We start from the raw sequence: 22,514 nt of genomic DNA, 5'->3' as shown, positions 1-22,514 counted from the left end.
AAACTCTAGGTGGGATGAAGCATTTTCAGACAATCAGTATTTAAAGATATTTACTTCCTATATATAGTGTAGGTAGTATATTTGGAAGCTATTGGAGGATGCTTACACCAAATCAAAACAAATGAAAGCAGAAGGATATACATAATAGAATATCTAATACTGGAAGGAAAAGAACATATCTATCAATAGAATGATAAGAAATTCTAAGATGTCAGCTGTGCCCCCAAAACAGAGAGTAACAAATCCAGAATGGATTTGGTCAGAATTCTCTGATTTCTGGATAAATTATTAGGACATCTGAGGCAACAAAAGAACTTAAGATAACTGGATTCTGGTTGTATAGTGAAGGTAGGTTGGTAGAATTTGATAATTCATTGGAGATAAAGTTGGATGAGAACAAGTAAGCAATGACTGCTAGGTTTCTGCCTGCATAGATGGATAGATAAATTGTTCATTTACCAAGTAAAGGAAGTAAAGAAACTCTGGAGGAAGAATAGATTTTAGGTAATACCAAAAGTCCTAATTTTAGTCATTGAGTCTGGAAGCTAGAGGGGGATATTCAAATGGAGATGTCAGGTTGTCAGTTAAATAAGCTTGAAGTGCAGAGGAGGGCTAGAGATAATGATTGTATAAGTATCAACATATAGGTACTGTGTTGATGCTATGAAAGAGAACTAGATTGTCTGGGATGAGAATAAGGACCAAAAAGATAAGAAAGAAAAGGACCAAGTCCCAAGGCACTGGAATTTTTAGAGATCTGATAGAAAAGGAGGAGCAGGTAGGTCAAAACTAGTTTGAAGTGTGTTTAAAAGCACATGTGAGTTGAGAAAGTAGAGGCAGTGTACATTGATGGTGCTACCAAAAACTCGTTTCTGAAACTGAAGAGCAATTGGATGGTAATTAAAGAAAAATGAAGTAGAATATAGCTGTTTTTATTTTTTTAAATGATTAGAGAGAGCATCTGTGTTTGAGTTGGGGGGAAGGACAGAAGGAATCTTCAGGCAAACTCCCTGCTGAGCATAGAGCCTGATGGGGAGCTCCATCCCATGACCCATGAGATCGTGACCTGAGCTGAAACCAAAAGTTGGAGGTTCAACCAACTGAGCCACCCAGGCACCCCAAGAGAGTTGTTTTTAATATTGCTTTTTTGTGTGAGAAATATTAGAGGATAATTAAATGCTAATGATGGAGCTCTAGAGTGAAGAGTGATTGGAGATGCTGAAGAGGCAAGAGGGAGTGAGATCCCAAGTACATGTGAAGAATTGACCTTTAATAATAGGCATGTCAGGGCCAGTGCAAGAACATACCATCTTAATGATCTAAATAATGACAAGTCACCTTTACTTCAGCCGTGTAAAATGTAGTCTGTTATGAGCAATTTTTCTTCTTTGACTAAAAGCCTTGAAACTGTGAATTTATAACATAGTAATTTAATTGTTGCTATGGTTACCTATACATTACACTAGTGAACATTTTTTATAGCCTTGAATAAAACTAGGTTGGAATATTTCTTTAAAGCCATTTTTATTTTTTCAGGAAAATTTAAAATATATCTGATGGTTCTTATATTTGAAGAGTATTTGTATTTATCAGTAATGGTACAAAATGAGCATGTGTTGAAAGTAATAAAATACAATTTCTGCATTTAATTTTGTGTGTTTATTCTAAGATTTCCTCTTCTGTTTTGCAGAGTCAAGTAAAGAACAGTTTGCCAGTACGAACATTGCTGAAGAGCTAGTAAAACTCTTTAAGAAACAAATTGAACATGATAAAAGGGAAATGATTTTTGAAGTTCTTGCTCCACTGGCAGAAAATGGTGAGAAAATAAATGCACCTCTTGATTTGTTATCATGTATACTTTTTCCATTTTTCCTAATATTAGTTAATTGCCAGGTATTTAACTCAAAAAGCCTTCTTTGTTTTATTAATGACATGATGTTTTATTTTGGGTGCCTGTAACTTCAGCTATTATCTACTCTATATCTACATTTGCCAAAGCTACTTTCCAAGTTCCTTTTATTTTTTTTAAATATTCTTTTTTTTTTAATTTTTATTTATTTATTCATGAGAGACAGAGAGAAAGAGGCAAAGACACAGGCAGAGGGAGAAGCAGGCTCCGTGCAAGGAGCCTGATGTGGGACTCGAACCCAGGAATCTGGGATCACGCCCTGAGCCAAAGGCCAGCGCTCAACCACTGAGCCACTCAGGTGTCCCAGTTCCTTTGATTTTTAAGTTTTGGCAAAAACATTATTCTGTAGCTTATACATTTTTATGCCCTCCTGGCAAAGGCACCTGAGAGGCTGTATCTTTGTAGGGCAAAGGGACAGTGTGGACACTGGTAAACTATTCCTATCTTTGGTAAAAAGTCTTAAGGGATACACCATAGGAATAAGAATGAACCAGAGTAAATAATTTTTCAAATACAGTGTCTAGTACATAATCAGTAAGGACCAGATAAATGAGGAGATGAGACATTGGAAGCCAGAACCAGCACAAAGAACAGGCAACAGCAAATCGCCAGATACTGGAATTATTAGACATTGACTCAATATAGGTATGCTTATTATGTTCAAAGAGTTAAATGCAAGCTTGAAAATTTTAGAAGGAAATTAGAAACTATTAAAAGTGACATAGCAGATTTGAGGGAAAAAATTGAAAATTCCTGATTGAAAAAATACAACCCAAAATAAGACCCTAATGGATGAGTTTAACAGCAGATTAAATATAATCGTCTTAGAGAACAGTGAATTGGAAGTTAGATTGAAAGGAAGTCCAGAATGAAGTATAAAGACAAAGTACTCAATATACATAAAAATAGAATAAAAAGTACAGAGGATACAGTGAGAAGCTCTCACATTTTTTGGAGCTCCAAAAAGTGGTGGGGGAGGCAGAGGCAATATCTTTTAAAATTTTGTCAGAGAATTTAACAAATTATGAAAATAACAAATATTCAAAAACCCAAATGAATCTAAAACCTGATAAAAAGAAATCTACATCTAGATACATTATCTTGAAACCACAAGAAACCAATGACAAAAATCTTTTTTAAAAAGCTAGGAACAAAATAGATTATCTTAAATGAGTAACAGTTTGATGGTTAACCTTCCAGCCAAAAATGAAAGCTAGATGATAATGAGACATCTTCTATGTGCTGAAATAAAATAAATGCCAACCTAGAATTCTAAACCCAATGAAAACATCCTTCAAACTAAAGGTAAAATAAAGATATTTTCAGAGTAAAAACTGAGAAAGTTCACCACCAATTTTTAAGGTGCTTACTAAAGTAATTTTTAAAAACAATGTATAACTGCCAAACTAATAGATTTATGGAAAGATTTTTTTTTAAGTACACCTTAAATCCAAAAATAATAGAAGAGGGGATCCCTGGGTGGCTCAGTGGTTTAGTGCCCACCTTTGGCCCAGGGCGTGATCCTGGAGACCCAGGATCGAGTCCCACATTTTGCTCCCTGCATGGGGCCTGCTGCTCCCTCTGCCTGTGTCTCTGCCTCTCTCTCTCTCTCTGTGTCTCTCATGAATAAATAAATAAAATATTTTTAAAAAAATAACAGAAGAGAAGAGGAAAAAAAGGAACATGGAACAGGGGATACTAATAGGGTATACAAAGTATATTAGATTTAAGACATAATATTTCAGTAATTATATTAAATGTACTTGACCTACATGCTTTAATTAAAACACCTATTGTCAACTGAATTTTGAAAAATCAACTATACTTCTTAAAACATACTCATTAAATATAAGGAGATTTAAAAGATTGAGAATAAAATGATTTTTAAAAATAAATCACTCAGGGTGGCTCAGTCAGTTGAGCGTCTGACTCCTGATTCAGGTCAGGTCATGATCTTGGGTTTCTGAGATGAGCCCCATGTCAGGCTCCATGCTCAGTGGGTATTCTGCTTCTCTCCTCTTTCTACCCTGCCTCCCCAGCCCCTGCTTACATGTGTGCACACGTGTGCTCTCTCTCTCAATAAACCAGTCTTTATAAATCAATCATTCAAACTTAAAGAAGGCTGAGATGGTTATTTTTAATATCAGATAAAATAGAATTTAAGATGAAAAGACTCCATAGAGATAAGGTGACTTTATGGTGATGAAAGGTCTAATTCACCTGGAAGTTGTAATTACCCCAAAACATATGAAGCAGAAATACTCAGAACTGTGGAGGGTATATAAAACATGTATAGTCATAAAAAAGCTTTAACAAATTTCAAAGGATTGCAACCTTATGTAGTATGTTCTCTGACTTAACTGAATTGTCTAATAATTAAAAGATAACTAGGAAATCCATTTATATTTACATATTAAAAAATATACTTCCAGCACCTCAGAGGTCAAAGAAGAATCATGATGGAAATTAGAAAATATTCTTTTTTAAGATTTTATTAGAGAGAGCACTCATGCAAATGCACACATGAGTAGAGGGAGAGGGAGAGAATCTCAAGCAGACTCTGTGCTGAGCCTCTTGGGGCTTGATCTCACCACCCAATGATGATGACTTGATGATGAAACCAAGAGTTGGATGCTCAACCAGCTAAGCCACCCAGGTGCCCTGGAAATTAGAAGATTTTTCTAATAATGAAAATAGTACTATATCTCAAATCTTACGTGATGTAGGTAAAGCCACACTTAAAGGGAAGGAAATCTAAAGAGCTGAGATTAATAGAAAATACATAATGCAATATAAGCATATAATCACCAAAGTTGAGCCTGAAAGACTAAATAAAACTGGTAAATCCCTAGTAAGATTAATCAAGAAAAACTAACTTTATTCTGATAAAACAAAATAATTAAAAGATGATATGTTATTGGTACAAGGATGAGAAGGCCAGTAGAACAAAATACCCAAGAAACAAATGGATGCATTAATAGGTGCTTATTTTATTTGGAGAAAAAAAGTTGTCACTGCCAAACTGTGGAAAAAAGTCTTTTCAATAAACAGTGCTAGGAATATGGAAAAAAATACAGTTGAGGATACATATACACCCCCAATTCATACTGTATAAAAAAAGTTTAGCTAGATTATTAACCCAAATGGGAAAGTAAAAACCAGAAAGCATACCTTAAAAATATGATAGAAAGATAACGTCATGGCCTTGGAGTATGGAGTTTTCTGAGGTCACAAAAATCTCTAACCATAAAGGAAAAAGTCTGATAAATTTGGCTAAAACTTCCATTTTTAATTATGAAAGGTACCAAAAAACACATTAAGAGTGAAAAGCAGTCGGTTAAGTGTCTGCCTTTGTCTCAGGTCATGATCCCAGGGTCCTGGGATTGAGTCCCACATCAGGCTTCCTGCTCAGTGGAGAGCCTGCTTCTCCCTCTCCTGCCTGCCACTCCCCCTGCTTGTGTGTGCATGCATGCACTCTCTCTCTCTCTCAAATAAATAAAATCTTAAAAAAAAAAAAAGAGTGAAAGCAAGATAGATATTTACAACAGAGATAATCAACAGAATGTATATAATTTATAAAAACTCCCACAAATCATTAAGAAAAATGTAGAAAGCCAAGTGAGAAAATGCATAAAAGATTTTAAAAGGCACTTAACAAAAGATAAAATCCAAATAACTAATAAACACATGAAAATAGGCTTAACTCATTAAGCAGGATGCAAAATAAGACCTCAATAAAATACTATGATATGCCTATCAGAAGGTCAAGTAATACCAAATGTTGATGAGGGTGTGGAGCAGTGGAAACTCATTAAGTGCTGGTGGGTGTGTAAATTGGTGTAATTTGGAAAACAGTATCTATTGGGTTTGAGATTGTATTCTATCCAGCAGTTTTGCTCTTAGAATATACCCAGGTGTATATTCTGCAATGGCTCCTGGTGTACATGTTCACCAGGAGCCATTGCAGAAATGTTCTTAACTTTACTTACAATGATGAAAAATTAGAAACAACTCCTATCCATTAACAGAAGAATAAATAATGGTATATTCATATACTGGAAAAATTTACACTTATGAAAAGGAATGAAGACAACAATAAACCAATAGTGTAGATGAATCCTATAAACGTGAAATGAAAAAGCCAACTCTAAAAATATGTATTGTAAGATTCCATTTATATAAAGTTCAAAAAAGTAAAATTAAACTATAAGGAATGCTTATTTATTTGGCGAAACAATAAGGAAAAGTATGAATGTGATTACCATAAAATAAAAATCAGAGCAGTGATTTGAGACGGATAGAGGGAGGAATATGCGATAGGAAAAGGGACTGCACAGAGGAGCTTCCTGGGAGGTTGGCAATGAATTTCTTGATATAGATGGAGGTCATGGTTATTTACTTCATAATAATTGATTAAGCTAATAGGTACATTATGCATTTTTCTGCATTTGTAGCATTTTTTCCACCATTTAGAAAAGATTTTGAAATAGATACGTACATAAATATATATGTATGTGTTTATATATATGCATTCTTTTCACCATTTGGAAAAGATTTTAAAATATATGTATGTATGTGTACTTACCTATATATGCAAACGGTTATAAAGATAGATGTCCTTGGGCAGAATGATGCTGATGTATGCTGGGCTGTCTGCTTTGGCAGACTGCCTTGCTGATCCTCCTTAATAAGGCTACTTAAAGCCTCCCACATATATATGTGATTACAGTCAAACTGAGAGGAGAGATCTGTAAACTTTAATCTTGACACATTTTAAATTTTCTAAATGCTTTAGATCTATTATTTAGGCAGAAACTTGTTTTTCATCTCATTTGGTTGTTTGTCCAAATGAAATTTTTATTATGACCTTCTATCAGTTTTATACCAGAGAATTACCTGTAACCTTTCTCACAATATGTCAAAATAACAGTGTTTTTCTTATATCTGTTTTCTCCGTTACCACCTTCACTTTTGTTTTATAATTGTGCAGTAAATTGAATGATACCTTTGAAAACTTATTTCTGGACTATCCTTAGTATCATCCTTGGTTTTCCCTGTATGCAAAGGAGACATTAAAATTGGGAGTTGTATAATTCAAGGTTTTTAGGAATTTTAAGGTTTTTTCATCATGGCTTTCAGTTCTAGTCACCACACATTTCTAGCCCTAGCATTCTGTAACCAAGGAAACGCCCTACTTTTAGCATGGCACAGTGCAAGTGTACCTTTTAAAAAAATATTCCAGGTCGAATATTCTATGTATTCTGAGATAGTATTCTAAAGAATATCAGTAATCCTGGTGTTGGGGGGCTGGGGGGAGAAGCCTTGATTTTTATATCTTAAAATTACCTGAAAGAAAATGTCAACTATAAAAAAGATCTTTGTTTCTCCCAAGTAACAACCTAAAGCTGCCATTGCTATAGATGGGTACACATACAGCTTAGGGTAACCAATGACTAAAATAAAATCCAACTAAAAAATAAAATGTAATAATTTCTGTGTAGCACGTGTTTCTAAGGTCAGTTGATCTGCATTTATCTTAAGCAGTATAAAATATACTCAAAGCATTTAGGTGGACCAGTTTAGGTTAAAACACAAAGATGAAAGAGATATAATATCTATTATAATGGGGAAGACAGATATGGATATGAATATAAAATCTACAATGAATTAAGGTCCTTAATAAAATATTTACATTATTAGGGGTGTATAAACAAATAATTTGATAAGATTAGATCTTGCTCTGAGGAAAAATTTTAACAACATAATAAGGATATTAATTTTGCTGTTAAAGTGCCTTCACATTGCTGGTTATCTATCAGAAAGCTCAAAAGTTATTTTATTCTTTCAACTTTTAGTAAGAAAAATTAAAACCTATTCAGATATGGAGAGAATATAGTACAATGAACCACCATGTATCCATCACCCAAGAAAATTTCAAATTAATGAAAACCTGAAGCCCTTTTAAAAAACATGAGTTTTAAAGTTCAGAAAGTTGTAGATATACTGTCTTAGAAAAATCATATATATACAAATATGAATCCAAATATACTTAAAACATAGTTTGAAATTTACTAATAGCTCTTTACTTTTCAATAACTTTCTATTCAAACACCATTAGTGGATACATTTTAACTCTCTAAAACAGACATATGTGTTCTATTTTAAATGGTGTGAATATTCTATAGTATTTTAAACATGAGCATAATATGTAGAAGAAGAGTGTAGTGCTAGCATTTCCCTTTAAAGCTGAGAATCAGTTTAGGTGCTGCCAGACATTGTAAAAAGTGACCTAATTCCAAGTAAAAAAATAATGAAATGAAAGTATAGAATAGAAGCTGCACTGTTAGATCCTTTTGAAACTCAAATCTTTGAAGATACGTTATCTAAATCATGCATTTTCTTTATTTCTTATAATTCTTCATAATGGATTGCTTATAATAGAACTTTCATTTCAAGTTTTGGTTGTTTTGTTCACATATTGTTTAGATGCTATTAAACTACAGCTGGTTGAAGCAGGCCTGGTAGAGTGTCTACTAGAGATTGTTCAGCAGAAAGTGGATAGTGACAAAGAGGATGATATTGCTGAGCTCAAAACCGCTTCAGATCTAATGGTTTTACTACTTCTTGGAGGTGAGTTATAGTTTAAGTCAATCTAAGAACATGATTGTCAGATTTTTTAAAATGTATTGTCTCTTTTGTGAACACTATATATAATGGGCATTTTCTCATTTTTCTGCCTCATTTAACCCTGTTTGATGTGATGATTTTGAAACCTGAAATGCATCATGGAGAGAACTAGAGATAATGAACCTGGAAAAGAGGAGTCTTCACTATCTTGCAATATTTAAAGAGATATCATAGGACAGCTGTGGCACCAAAATAACGAAAGCTAGAGGGTACTTGGGACTTAGACTAGAAAAATCCTAAACTCTTTTCCCAGTCAGTACTAAAAGCTTATTATAAAAAGAGTCATTACTCTTCCATTTATGAATTATCATTTGTGAAGCACATAGTTATCCAGTTGGATATTCACATAGGAATATGGATTTGTTACTCTTAATTCTTTTCCCTCTTATCTGTTTCATTTACCTCCAGATGAATCCATGCAGAAATTATTTGAAGGAGGAAAAGGTAATGTGTTTCAAAGGGTGCTGTCCTGGATTCCATCAAATAACCACCAGCTACAGCTTGCTGGAGCATTGGCAATTGCAAATTTTGCCAGAAACGGTAAGCATATTATTTCACCCTTTTTAAATCAAATATTCTATGTTTTTTTATTTTTCTTTGCCATTACACATAGTAAAACTACAACAGTTCAAAAGTATAGGTAGTGTATCGCTACCTTAGTTTTTTAGAGATATGAAATATTTTGTGATTTTTTTAATATTTATTTATTTATTCATTCATTCATTCATTCATTCATTCATGAGAGACAAAAAGAGAGGGAGAGAGAGGCAGAGACATAGGCAGAGGGAGAAGCAGGCTCCAGGCAGGAAGCTGGATGTGGGATTTGATCCTGGGTCTCCAGGATCATGCCCCGGGCCAAAGGCAGCGCTAAACCGCTGAGCCGCCTGGGCTGCCTTGATTTTTCTTTTTTTAAAGTAAGCTCTTCTTCCCAGCATGGGGCTTGGACTCCCTACTCTGAGATCAAGATTCATATGCTTTACTGACTGAACCAGCCAGCTGCCCATACTTAGTGATTGTTATAACAAATTATGTATTTTGTGCTATTTAACTAAGTTCTAGTAGTATAAAGATCATGAACAGTGATCATGAAGTCCTTCTTTGAGTACTCTACACTTTATAGATCAGTAAATTTGAGTCCCATTCTAATACACAACTTAATCTGGGAGGGTATGCTCCCTTGTCTGGTGATTTTTTTATTTAATATTCTTCATAGGGTTATTGTGCCTTAGTTTATACCTTTATGCCTACAAAACTGAACTGTAAGTAATCCTCTGGTTTAGGGTAGAATATTTAATTTGGTTTAATAATACTTCCAAAGCACCAAACCTTCATGTTAATTTCTGAAGTCTGGGACTCCTGCTCTTCAATCTAGAAACTCATTCTTATACTGTGACTAGGAAATATGGGTTATTTTTGTTTTTAATTTTATTTTATTCCACTGTGAACTCTGTAACTGTATAATGGATATCTTATTCCCTCTTTACTCTTTTATTTTTGAGGATGATCATTCACTCCTTAATGATGTAATTAAGAATAGTAAAATATTGGTAACTGTTGAAGCTAAATGTGGAATAGTGAATGGTTCATTATAATACTCTCTCTGCTTTATTAATGTTTCAAAAATTGTTATTGAAAAATAATTTAAACATCAGCCCTGACTATATTTTGTTGTCACTATAACATTGGCAGAACTCAAGCATACTTCACTATAAGTCAAAACTATTACATTTTAAGTATATGGTTTCTACTTATCTTCTGATATATTATCAGATTGTATGCTAGAGATTTTTCTTGTCATGACTTCTTAGTAAAGAAAAAATAATTCATAAATATGGGAGAAATGGAATTCATTTTATTTCCTTGTAGCTCCATTTTCTCTAATGTAAGTCATAGATAGGCATCACTGTTATAAAATATTTATAGATATTTGTAAAGAAGAAAGAAAAAATGCTTTTGTTTCATTCAGATGGAAACTGTATCCATATGGTAGACAATGGAATTGTAGAAAAACTTATGGATTTACTGGACAGACATGTAGAAGATGGAAATGTAACTGTACAGCATGCAGCATTAAGTGCCCTCAGAAATCTGGCCATTCCAGGTAAGACTTAAGAATAGTAGGCAACTATGTAAGAAGTAAGATCTGTTGTTTAAGAAGGTATTTATTTTCTGTGTTTTGTAGACCTACTCTAACCAAGAAAAAAAAGTCTTCAAATTGTTTATATTTTTCTTACTAATAAATGGAGATCATATGTCAAAATAGGTTTTCTGAGACTACACAAACATAATCTTTGTATTTGTTCAGATGAAATATTTCTATTAATTACCTTTTGTGAATTAGATTTTCATCTTATTATATACTTAAGCTCTTTTAAGCATCTTCAGTTGAGCTAAGATAATGGCATCAATTAACAGAGTCCCCTAAAAGAATGACTTTCAGGGGTTTCTTTTTCCTCTATAAGCAGACATAATTCTTAAAAATAGCTTTAATGTGTCTTTGGATTAAAGGTGCTCTGAGCCATGAGGTAAAACTATTATTCTACTTTCTAAAAGTAAATTTCTGATTAGGTGAAATAGTATAACTGTATGAAGATACAATCTATAAGAAATCAGTTTGATTCATATAACAGATTAATATTTATTAATTTCTAGAACATCTATATTAATACAGCTGGGTCAAGGACAGAGGTAAAAAGAAACATTACTAAAGTTGAAGAATTGTGTTATTTTGTAAATAAGACAACAAGGTCAGATTTCCTTTACAAATTGTTAAGTATTTTGAGGATAGGTTTAAAAAGCCAGTATGTATGATTTTGTGTGTTATATTCCTATAAACAAACAGGATAATTATCCCCCATCCCCAGTCCTATTCTTTAAATAAATAGAAAAGTAACAAGACTGCTTTTATTTTTTTTTAAGATTTTATTTATTTATTCATGAGAGACAGAGAACCAGAGATATAGGCAAAGGGAGAAGCAGGCTCCCTGCAGAAAACCTGAGCCAAAGGCAGACACTCAAACACTGAGCCACCCAGGTGCCCCACAAGACTGCTTTTAAGTAGAAAAATGTAACATGAGGCCTTTAAAATAGTAAGACAGGGGCAGCCCGGGTGGCTCAGCATTTTAGCGCCGCTTTCAGCCCAGGGCCTGATCCTGGAGACCTGGGATCAAGTCCCACATCGGACTCCCTGCATGGAACCTGCTTCTCCCTCTGCCTGTGTCTTTGCTTCTCTTTCTCTGTATGTCTCTCATTAATAAATAAATAAAATCTTTAAAAATAATAATAATAAGACAATAAATGTGTATTGAATTGAATGACTATCATCAAGAATGCTAGTACCATTTTAACCATAGTCTCTCTTTCTCTCTCTCTAGTTGTAAATAAAGCAAAGATGCTATCAGCTGGAGTCACCGAGGCAGTTTTGAAATTCCTTAAGTCTGAAATGCCTCCGGTTCAGTTCAAACTTTTGGGAACATTAAGAATGTTAATAGATGCACAAGGTAAAAGAAATGCTTTCACAAGGTACATTTTTGGTATGATAGTCAGTGTGCCTTAGTTGAAAAAGACGTGTTTTTAGCTTTCAGAATTATGTAATCATAAAAATAAATGGCAAATAAGACAAAAAGAAATTGATTTTAGAACTCCATTAATTTCCATGCTTGTTATAATTGAATTTAAATGGAAATTATATTGTATCTCTATTGTACATTTAATCCTGGCTTTATGTTGATTTATTAGCAGTTCTAAAGTTTTTTTTTTTTTTTTCAGTTAAGGGTTTTTATGTTTTAGAGTTTCTTTTTTTTCCTTTTTTAAAAGATTTTATTTATTCATGAGACACATGGGCAGAGGGAGAAGTAGGCTCCATGCAGGGAGCCCAGTGTGGGACTCGATCCCGAGTCTCCAGGATCAGGCCCTGGGCCGAAGGCAGGTGCTAAACTGCTGAGCCACCCAGGAATCTCCTGTTTTAGAGTTTCATACCATTTTTACCTGGTCTTAAAAATCATGTTTTGGTATGCTAACATTCAAGATTTTTAAAAATTTGTTTTGGGAACAGAGAGTTCATTTTTTCTGTTTACAGAAATAACAGTGAAAACCACTCCTTTGAATGAATTGTGTTTGTTTACTTATTTCTGAATTCTAAACCTTTCTCTGTATTGATTTCTCAGAGTCCTTCTAATACCATTTGTTACAGTTTGCCAGAGTACTAGCAGACTACCAAGCTGAACTATAAGAATATAAAACTGTTCTGTATTTTTGCGTTTTGTATGAAAGTCTATAGCTTTGTAGAAAAAGCTAACTAGTCCATCAGATAGAGTATTTGCAGTTCTTGCTTAATCATTGTGTTGTGTTAGATAGATATATATACAATTTTCTTTCACACTCTTACATCTTTACCAGTTGTTTCCTTGGTTGCTTATCAGTGATTGTTTCCTGTGTGGTTTGACTTCTTTCCTATAGCAGAAGCTGCTGAACAACTGGGAAAGAATGTTAAATTAGTGGAGCGTTTGGTAGAATGGTGCGAAGCCAAAGATCATGCTGGTGTGATGGGGGAGTCCAACAGACTGCTATCTGCCCTCATTCGACACAGTAAATCAAAAGTAAGTTCCAGTGAAGACTCTTCACTAAAAAACATGCAAGTGGCCTTTTTGGAAACTCTGTATCATAGATCTCATATCATAAGCTTGCATTTTACATATTTATATATAAATACATTACAGATAGACCTCAGATATCATAGTTTCTGTTCCAGAGGGCTGTGATAAAGTAAAAATTGCAAAAAAAAAAAAAAAGGTGGGTCAAATGAATTTATTTCCTAATGCATATAAAAGTTGTGTTTATACTATACTATATTCTGTTAAGTGTACATTAACATTATGTCTAATAAAATAATTTGTATACCTTAATTAAAAAATACTTTGTGATCAGTGATGATGAATTAGTGAAAGCTCAGATGACAGCATTTTTTAGCAATAAAGTATTTGTTAACCATAGTAAATATAATAATGGAAAAGTTTGAAACTGTGGGAATTACCAAAATGTGATGCAGACAATGAAGTGAGCAAATGCTGTTGGGAAAATGGCACTGATGGACTTGCTTAATGTTGCACAAACCTTCAATCTGTTAAAAAAAAACAAAAAAACAAAACAAAAAAAAAACATAGTATCTGTGAAACACTGTAAAATGAGGCACAATCCTGAAAAAGTAATTGAAGATTGAGCTTTTGTATTTACTTCTATTGTATAATACTTAAGAGTAAGCTTTGGAATTGGATGAGTTCACATTTTATCTCTGCTACTTACCTGGTCAAGTTTTTCACATCTCAATGTATTAAACCAGGGTAATACCTACCTGAAATTAAGTGTTGTGAGAATAATTCAATGAGATCACATATACGAAGTGCTCAACTGGTACCTGGGACATAGTAAGCACTCAGTAAATGGAGTTGTTGTAGAGGTTGCAGGTGTTATTTTTACCACCACCCTTACTGTCAAACATCTATGTACTAGGCAATGACAAAGCTAGCTAATGATATTAAGAAATCAAATGACATCTAGATAGTATATGATGCTCTGAACTCACAAAGTTGGATGAAATCCATTCTCAGAGCAATGTCCAGCCTGTTATGTGTCTGACATGTGGTTGCTAACCTCTGTTAAGTGAATGAATACATGAATGAGCAAATGAACTGTTTTAAAGAGCACAGTGGTGGGAACCCAGGTCAGCAGGTTAGCAGCTGATTTAGTATCTATATTCTATACCTTTTATTTTACTATAACCTGTTTTCTAAAGTGAGCCTTTTGGCTATTTCACTTAGGTCCATGAGAAAATGCATCACAACTTCTTAACCAAATCTTGGAGCCAAAGCTTTTTCAGTTGGTATATAAAATTGAGATTTGAGGGTTTTAGGCTTTTCTTTTAATATTTATCACAGATTTCCCTGTCCCTCATCTCCCCCACCAAAAAATGGCTTTCAAGCACCCATTAAGCATCTATAGTCATGTAGGTGTTTTGAAAAGACAAGGGAAACAGGGCACTGCACCTTTCTAGGGGTGTGTGTGTGTGTATGTGTAACAAAAAACAATTTGAAATGATACAATTTGAATGATAATTATAATTTCATGGTCATATTATAACAATTGTATGTTTATAGTTCAGTACTATAGGCTTTTTTTTTTTTTTTGGTTTTGGTTTTGGTTTGTTTTTTTGCATATCTTCCCTATAATTAAGGTGTATACTGCTGCTAAGCAGCAATAGGAACCTTGATATGCATTCTTTAATGATCAGAACAGAAGGGGTGTTCCTTAGGTGAGCTCCAGATTAGAACTCTTAAATTTCACAAACATTAAAGTGGAATCAGTGGTTCCTTTTGAGAATCAAAGCAGTTCTCAGAATATGTTCTTTTGAATAATAACCCTAAGAAATATTCCACAAAGAGTAAAGGTTATATGATCAGATTAGTTAGGAAAGTAGTTCATGCTCTTTCCTTGCCTTTGGAATTCACAGCACACATTAGTACTACTCTAAAAAAAACTTCCTTAACTCTATTTAATCTACTGATTCCCAAACTATCTGACAATGGGGCTTTTTTACAGGTTGCATTTATTAAATACATTCCACTGGACATACTTTGGAAAATGCTGCTCTAGAATAAGCTTTTAAACACTAGGTACAAGTTAGTCACATTCCTGTAGATCCTTAGCCAACTGTTGTGAATTATAGTTCTCTCCTTGTGTTATTTTTAAACTTTGAAGATCCTACTCCTTTTAAAGTCACCCTGAATTCTGTCTTACAGTCCAACCCTCTGAAAGTCTGTGCTGACTCACAGCGTTTCACACTAGCTTAGTCATCAGCCATATACACTGCATTCCTGCACTTGTGCCAATAGGTAAATTCACATCTTCCCTCGAAAGAGTACCCTAGGCTAGGGCTTTTTAGCAATTAGCTGGACGTTCTGATTGTAGGTATCAAAAACAGAAAAGTACAGTTTGCTTCTACACTAGAATATAAAAACTGCCTCATGTCAAAACCACTTTTCTTAAGAGTAGAACATTCTTCAATTGCCAAGCTAAAAAATAGTTCAAACAAATTTATTTAGTCATTTGCTCATATATCTAACATTTAATTCCTATACTGAGAAGTAGTCTTTGATGGTACAAAGTTGAGAAAGAAAATTTTTGTTAGGTGATTCAGTGGCTATGTTATAAATTATCTTGAATTTAAGCCTATTTCAGACCATTACATTGTAGTCAACATTATAGAGTTTTCAACAAAATTTGTACCTGGATTATCTCAATTATTAATGGCAAAGTGACCATAAAAGCTGAACATGTGAGACTATTACATAGACAATTTGCCTTGGTTGTGTATGTTCCAAAATTTAGCTTTCCATAAGAAAACTCCTTGAGAAATAGGATTACAAAATAATACATCATTTAAAACTTTGTAAAGCATTATAATGTATGTCTAAAATTTTTGGAGATTTTACAGTTATATATAGGGTTTAGAAGGATTTCCCAGAAAAATGTCTTCCTGTGTATCTCTACAATTTAATAAATGAAATGGTTTCAGAAAAGTTAACTCTGGATTACTTGTAGATGTGTAATGGCTAAAATTATTTGTAATTCTCCAGATGAACCTTCCTCTGTGGAGTGGTGCTAATAACCTTTTACCTTTTTGTTTTAATATCTTGAAGTTTTCAATATAACTTTAAAATATATTCAGAGAGCCTCCATAGAGCACATTGTGACTGCCTATATATGGCACTGTCATGAATTCAGTACATATACTTTTGAATAGACAACAAATGGTTAAGAACAAGGAACTGATAGACTGTCTGGACTTGAATGTTGGTTGTTTTTTTTTTTATCACTTAATCACTGACTGGCCAAATTTCATAACTTAATCTGAGCTTCAGTTTCTTCTTCTGTTAACTACAGATAGTATCTAGCTAATAGGATTTTCTGTGAGGCTAAAAATATGCTAATATCTCTAAGCTTCCCAGTATAATGTCCAGTGTGTAGTTGTTGCTCCATAGGGGGTTGCTATGAATATCATTCTTTTTTGTCATAGAACAATGCTTCATTTGTCTTTTATTCCCCATTCTGTCAGGCAAAGCAACTCCATAGAGGAGCTATTCAACAAACATTTATTGAAATAAGAGGAGAGAGGGTGGGCATTTTAAAAAGCAATTCTCCAATACCTGTTCAAAAAAGTGAGATAGAGGGGCACCAAAAAATGGCTCAGTCAATTAAGCACCCGACTCTTAATTTTGGCTCAGGTCATGATTTCAGGGGTGTGAAATCAAACCCTGTGCCCAGCTCTGTACTCAGCGTGGAGTCTGCATGAGATTCTTTCTCTCCCTCATAGCTCCTTTACCATCTCATTTTATGAGAGAGCTATGCTTGAACTTACAGGGAGCTATTGGCTTCTGATACAGTTGCCTTCTTCATTCATTAACTGCTCCTCTACTACAGTGGACTCTCCAGGGTGAATCACAAAATAAAGGATGAAATGAGAGTTCAAGAACCTTCATTAGGTGACTACATATGTATCTATGAACCTCTTGTGGTCTTCTTTACTCAATAAGTTCCTTTGTGATTTTTATAAAATTCTTTACAAATTTTAAGTTTCAAATAAAATACCCACCAAGTAAGCAGTATACTAGGACGTTTTTTCTTCATTAGAAAAGGCTTTAAAGGACGGTTTCTCACTTACTAAAAGAGGTTAAGAGAGAGGCTTGTTAGATGCTAGAATACAGTCACCATAAAAACTTAGTACTGGGTTTGATCTCTAAATGCATTTGATCTCAAAGCAAAGATACTATCTATAAATAGTTTTCTTTAAAATTTAGAATTTAGCCACCTGGGTGTCTCAGTCCGTTAAGTGTCTGCCTTCAGCTCAGGTCATGATCCCAGGGTTCTGGGATCAAGCCCCCAAGTCAGGCATTCTGCTCAGCGGGGAGTCTGCTTCTCCCTCTCCCTTTGCCTGCCACTCCTCCTGCTTGTGCTCTCCTGTGTCTGTCAAATAAATAAATAAAATCTTTTTAAAAAAAATTATATAAGGTAGAAGCATAAAGGAAACCCTTTTTTGTGTATTTTCGCAAATTAATTGAAAAATATTTCTAATTACACTTAGTTTTTATACTACTGAAGCTAATGCAGACAGGCTACCTAACACCCAGCACTTAAATTATTAAAAGTAGTGAAAGAAAATTACTTTTAAAAATTCTGTAATTTAGACTTTCCTCTAAATCACACTTAATCCAAGAGTTTTTAGGCAACAAAACTGAGATTAAAACAAAAATGAATACTAGAAATAAATGTGACCATTTTTTTTAAAAATCTAACTTTAGCTGTATATTCTTACATGTGCTTTTCATGTAATAACTTTGTAATTATCATAAAAACCTATGATAACACATTATCCCAGCATTATAGATAAAGTAACTGAGACGCATAGAGGTTCAGTAATTTGTTTAGTCAGTGTTGGAACTGGGTTTTATTCAATCTGGAGCCCACTGTCTCCTCTGCCACTAAAGAGGACAGAGGTGTAGGTCCCATGAGAAATGAGGTAGATAATTTTGAGTTCTGCTCAAGTCCCTTTCAACAAAGGGGTAAGAGTTTAAAAACAAACAAAAGAACACTTTACCTAGATCATCTGGAGAACTACCTGTTGTTATAATAATAATTTGAAAGAAGGACTTTATTTTGTTATTCCAAATCTTACTCTCTTCTGTTCATTCCATAGTAAGTCAACATTTGGGGCAATCACACTTTTATTTTTTTGCCGGGTAGCTTCTGGGACTCTCTTCCTTGCTATGAACTGCAGTGGTCTTTTTCACTTAGGTAATTTAAGTTGTCATCTTTTGATGAATTTATTTAAAGCTAAAAGCTTTTCCTTTTCTTCTGTGAAGAAAAAAATTATGGTTAAATGTAATGATTCATACAGGACACTGTCAGCAAAGCACTCAACTTAACAATGAATTGACTGACTATAATGCTGTTTCTTTATGTTTAAAATTAAAGTTTATAAGCCTGTGATATTTATTTATTGTAGGATGTAATTAAAACCATTGTACAGAGTGGTGGCATCAAGCATCTAGTTACCATGGCAACTAGTGAACATGTAATAATGCAGAATGAAGCCCTTGTTGCTTTGGCACTAATAGCAGCTTTAGAGTTGGGTAAGTACCCCAGTGTCAAACTTATTTTCTCCTATTTTTATCTTGGATGAAATGAAGCACAGGAGTGGAATAGAAGTCAACAAAACCTTGACTGGAAGCATTTTGCCAGCATGTGTCTGCACCTATAGATTGATATATAGGAAATCATTTTCTATAGATTGCCATCTCAGCTTTTACTTTTGGTAACATTTTTAGGCCAATGCTTAACTCTTTTTAAAGTTCTGTCTCAAATGTTATTTCAAGTTATAGGCACTTAGTGAACACAAAACATTTCAGCAGGCCTCACAGAGAAATGAAACTATATTTAGAATACAACAGCAAGTTTAGAGTCTGCTACCCTTCCAGTGACCCGACCTTCTCTTCCATCTCTACTGCTGAGTCTCTCTCTTGCTTATCTCCTTCTGTCACCGTGGCTTCTCTTGCTTTATAGTATTGCCCTTATCCTAAATTCTTACCTTCTGTGTCATTCTTCTGTGTGTTTTACATTCAAAATTCCCCCAAAGCAGAGTTTAAATAATTCAGCTGGTGTCTTTCTAGCATATAGCATCCGTGTTGGTCAGAATTCTTGAGAAGCTAATTCATAGGCATCTAGCTTATAGATAGTAACCTTTGTCCCAGGAACCAGTCTCTGATATAGATAGCTGGGGACAGTCACACAGCCTGTGGTTAAGGCCTGAGGCTGCCTTATACAATGGAGGACTATAGACTTAGTAGGTTTGTCCTGTACAGTTCAAAGCTATTTAGGTAAATACTGTTAACGATCACCTGTTAATTCCCACTGATGATTTATGTCCATAATTCTCACACAGTGGCAACTGGACCCACCAACCCCTATTCCAAGAGAGAACCAAAAGATAAATATGGTCTGTCTTTCTCTAGTGTCACATTTACTCAGATTTTAGGTATGAGAGATTCAAATTTTTGTTGTCTTAAAGGGTTTTGAATTTTAAAACAATTTTTAAAAAAATCCTTGGTATGAGTAGGATGTAAAATTTTTCTGAACTTTAAAGATAAAAGACTTCAAGAACACATGCTTATTCTTACTGGTCTATAGTTAGAGATGCTTTGGAGGTCAGTTCAAGTCCTGGATTAGCCATGACATCACACATGGTTTGAATAGAGTCAGCTTACAAGTCCAGCCATCATGGGGAGCCAGGGGGGCAGCTATGATAAAGGGCAGAGTGTTGGTGAGGATATTGAATACCAAACTGGGTTCATGGACTGATTTTAAGTAGCTTAAAGTGATAAGGCAGTTTCAGAATATGCTTGATGACCCAGCCTGGGATGAATCTGGTTTTGTGCCAATATCTTCCAAACAAGTTATAATTTCATTAGCTTCCTGATATCTAAGCATTTGTCTCAGTCTGGTCACCTTACCATAGAATATATAAATTATGATACATACATTTTTGTTGTTGTTACCTAATATTTCCTAGGTTCCTTGACTTAAGATACAAAAATAAGTCCATACCATCTTTTTAATGCACAATATACTTTGAAAACCATATTTTTCCAATCTTGTTTCCTTAGACTATTTGATACTAAGGAATTAAATTTTTTTGTATGATAATAGTATTAAAGCAGCATTATTGAGAGTCTTTTCTTTTTAGATAATTGTAGATTCACATGCCGTTGTAAAAAATAATACAGTGATCCCTTGTATATTTTACCCAGTCTCTCCAATGGTAACATTTTGCAAAACTATAAATATTTCAACTGCTGATATAACTTAACAGTCTTATTCAGATTTCCCCAGTTTTACTTGTTCTCATTTGTGTATCTGTTTAGTTCTATACAGTTTTAGGATGTGTAGTGTGTGTATCAACCACCCCAGCCAAGATACTGAATAGTTTAACACCACAAGAATCTCTCCGTTTATAACCATAGTAGTCACCTACCTCCTCCCTCTACCCCTTACCTTGTTTCTCATCCCTGGAAACCACTAATCTGTCCTTCATTTCTAAAATGTTATATATGTGGAATCATACAGTATGTGGCCTTTGGGATTGGTTTTCTTAATTCAACATAGTTTCCAATTTGTTTTGTGTATCAATGGTTTTTTTTATTGCTGAATAGCATTCCATGGTATGTACATACCATAGTTTGTTTGACCATTCCTGTCAAAAAACATCTGGGCAGATTCTACTTTGGGGCTTTTAAAAATAAATAAATGCTATAAACATTCATGCGTAGGTTTTTATGTGAACATAAATTTTCATTTCTTTGGATAAATGCCTAGGAGTGCAGTTGCTGGGTTGTATGGTAACTATATGTTTAATTTTTAAAGAAACTCTCAAACTGCTTTCCAGAATGGCTATACCATTTTACATTCCCACCAGCACTGTATGAATGATCTAGTTTTTTCCACATTCTCATCAAATATTTGGTATTGTCACTGTTTTGAATTTTAACCACTCTGATAGCTGTGTAGGCATATCTCATTATGGTTTTTCCATTTTTCTAATGGAAAAATTAGAGCATATGAAAAGCATATGAAAAGATGTTCATCATTATTTGCCATCTGTATATATTCTTTGGTGAAATACCTATGGATTTTTTTTGCTCATTTTCTAATTTTTTAACGATTAAGTTGGAAATTCTTCATATATTCTAGAAGCTTTATAGTTTACATTTAAGTGGATAATCCACTTTGAATTAATATCTGTGTAAAATGTGTGATTTAGGGCATTTCTTTCTTTCTTCTTTCTTCTTCTTTCTTTCTTTCTTTCTTTCTTTCTTCTTTCTTTCTTTCTTCTTCTTTCTTCCTTCCTTCCTTCCTTCCTTCCTTCCTTCCTTCCTTCCTTCCTTCCTTCCTTCCTTCCTTCCTTCTGCTTTATTTTCTTTTCTATATTCTTTTCTTTTGTCTGAGGAAATGCCAGTACTGTTTGTTGAAGAGGCTATCTTCCCTGCATTGAATTGATTTTGTACCTTTATCAAAAATCGTTTGAACTTGGGACACCTGGGTGGCTCGGCAGTTGAGCATCTGCCTTTGGCTCAGGGCCTGATCCTGGATTCCCAGGATCGAGTCCCACATCAGGCTCTTTGCATGGAGGCTGCTTCTCCTCCCTCTGCCTGTGTCTCTGCCTCTCTTTCTATGTCTTTCATGAATAAATAAAATCTTTTAAAAAAATCATTTGAACATATATGTGTGGGTCTATTTCTGGGGTTCTCTGTCTCTACCAGTACCACACTCTCTTGATAACTGTGCTATGTAGTGAGCTTAAGCTTAACATCAGGTAAAAGAATTCCTCCTACTTTATTTCTTTTTTTATCAAGATTATTTACCTGCTCTAGGGCCTGTGGCTTTCCATATAAACTTTACTATAAACTTAAAGGTTTTCTACAGAAAATCCTCTGGGAATTCAACAGGAATTGCATTAAGAGTTTCATCTTTTAAAGATACATACTGAAATACATATGGAAGAAACTGTCATTTTTACAGTTTGCTCCAAAATAATTTGGGATGGGTGAGAGTAGGTGAATGAAAGTAGAGATAGATGAAACAAGATTGGCCATAGTTTTTGAAGATATTAGTAAATAGTGTATCATTATATAATCTTTTCTGCTTTTGTATATGTTTAAAATTTTTCATAATAAAGACTTTTTAATTGCCTGGTTAATATTAAAATATTCCCTTTAAGCTTAAACTAAATATCTGCTGAAATTTAACTCTACTTTTTTTTTTTAACAAGTCTGAATTTAATATTCTATCTCAAAGTCATCGTTATATATCA

The 22,514-nt window shown here is 34.0% G+C and overlaps 1 protein-coding gene across 4 annotated transcripts in view; it reads left to right on the top strand.

Moving 5' to 3' along the window:
- Positions 1-22,514, top strand: part of RAP1GDS1 (Rap1 GTPase-GDP dissociation stimulator 1) — a 157,265-nt gene that overhangs the window by 127,733 nt on the left and 7,018 nt on the right. For 3 of the 4 annotated variants that reach the window (XM_055313299.1, XM_055313300.1, XM_055313296.1), the window contains 7 exons: positions 1,691-1,816; positions 8,396-8,539; positions 9,005-9,136; positions 10,563-10,697; positions 11,971-12,096; positions 13,055-13,194; positions 18,654-18,780. In XM_055313299.1, the coding sequence (XP_055169274.1) occupies positions 1,691-1,816; positions 8,396-8,539; positions 9,005-9,136; positions 10,563-10,697; positions 11,971-12,096; positions 13,055-13,194; positions 18,654-18,780 (930 nt within the window). The remainder of the gene's footprint in view (positions 1-1,690; positions 1,817-8,395; positions 8,540-9,004; positions 9,137-10,562; positions 10,698-11,970; positions 12,097-13,054; positions 13,195-18,653; positions 18,781-22,514) is intronic. The other variant, XM_055313298.1, reaches the window with a different exon arrangement.

This window comes from Nyctereutes procyonoides, unplaced genomic scaffold (assembly GCF_905146905.1).
Source record: "Nyctereutes procyonoides isolate TBG_1078 unplaced genomic scaffold, NYPRO_anot_genome, whole genome shotgun sequence".
Classification (NCBI taxonomy): Eukaryota; Metazoa; Chordata; class Mammalia; order Carnivora; family Canidae; genus Nyctereutes; species Nyctereutes procyonoides.
The sequence above is the reverse complement of the archived record's forward strand: the minus strand, read 5'-3'. Positions and strand labels throughout refer to the sequence as shown.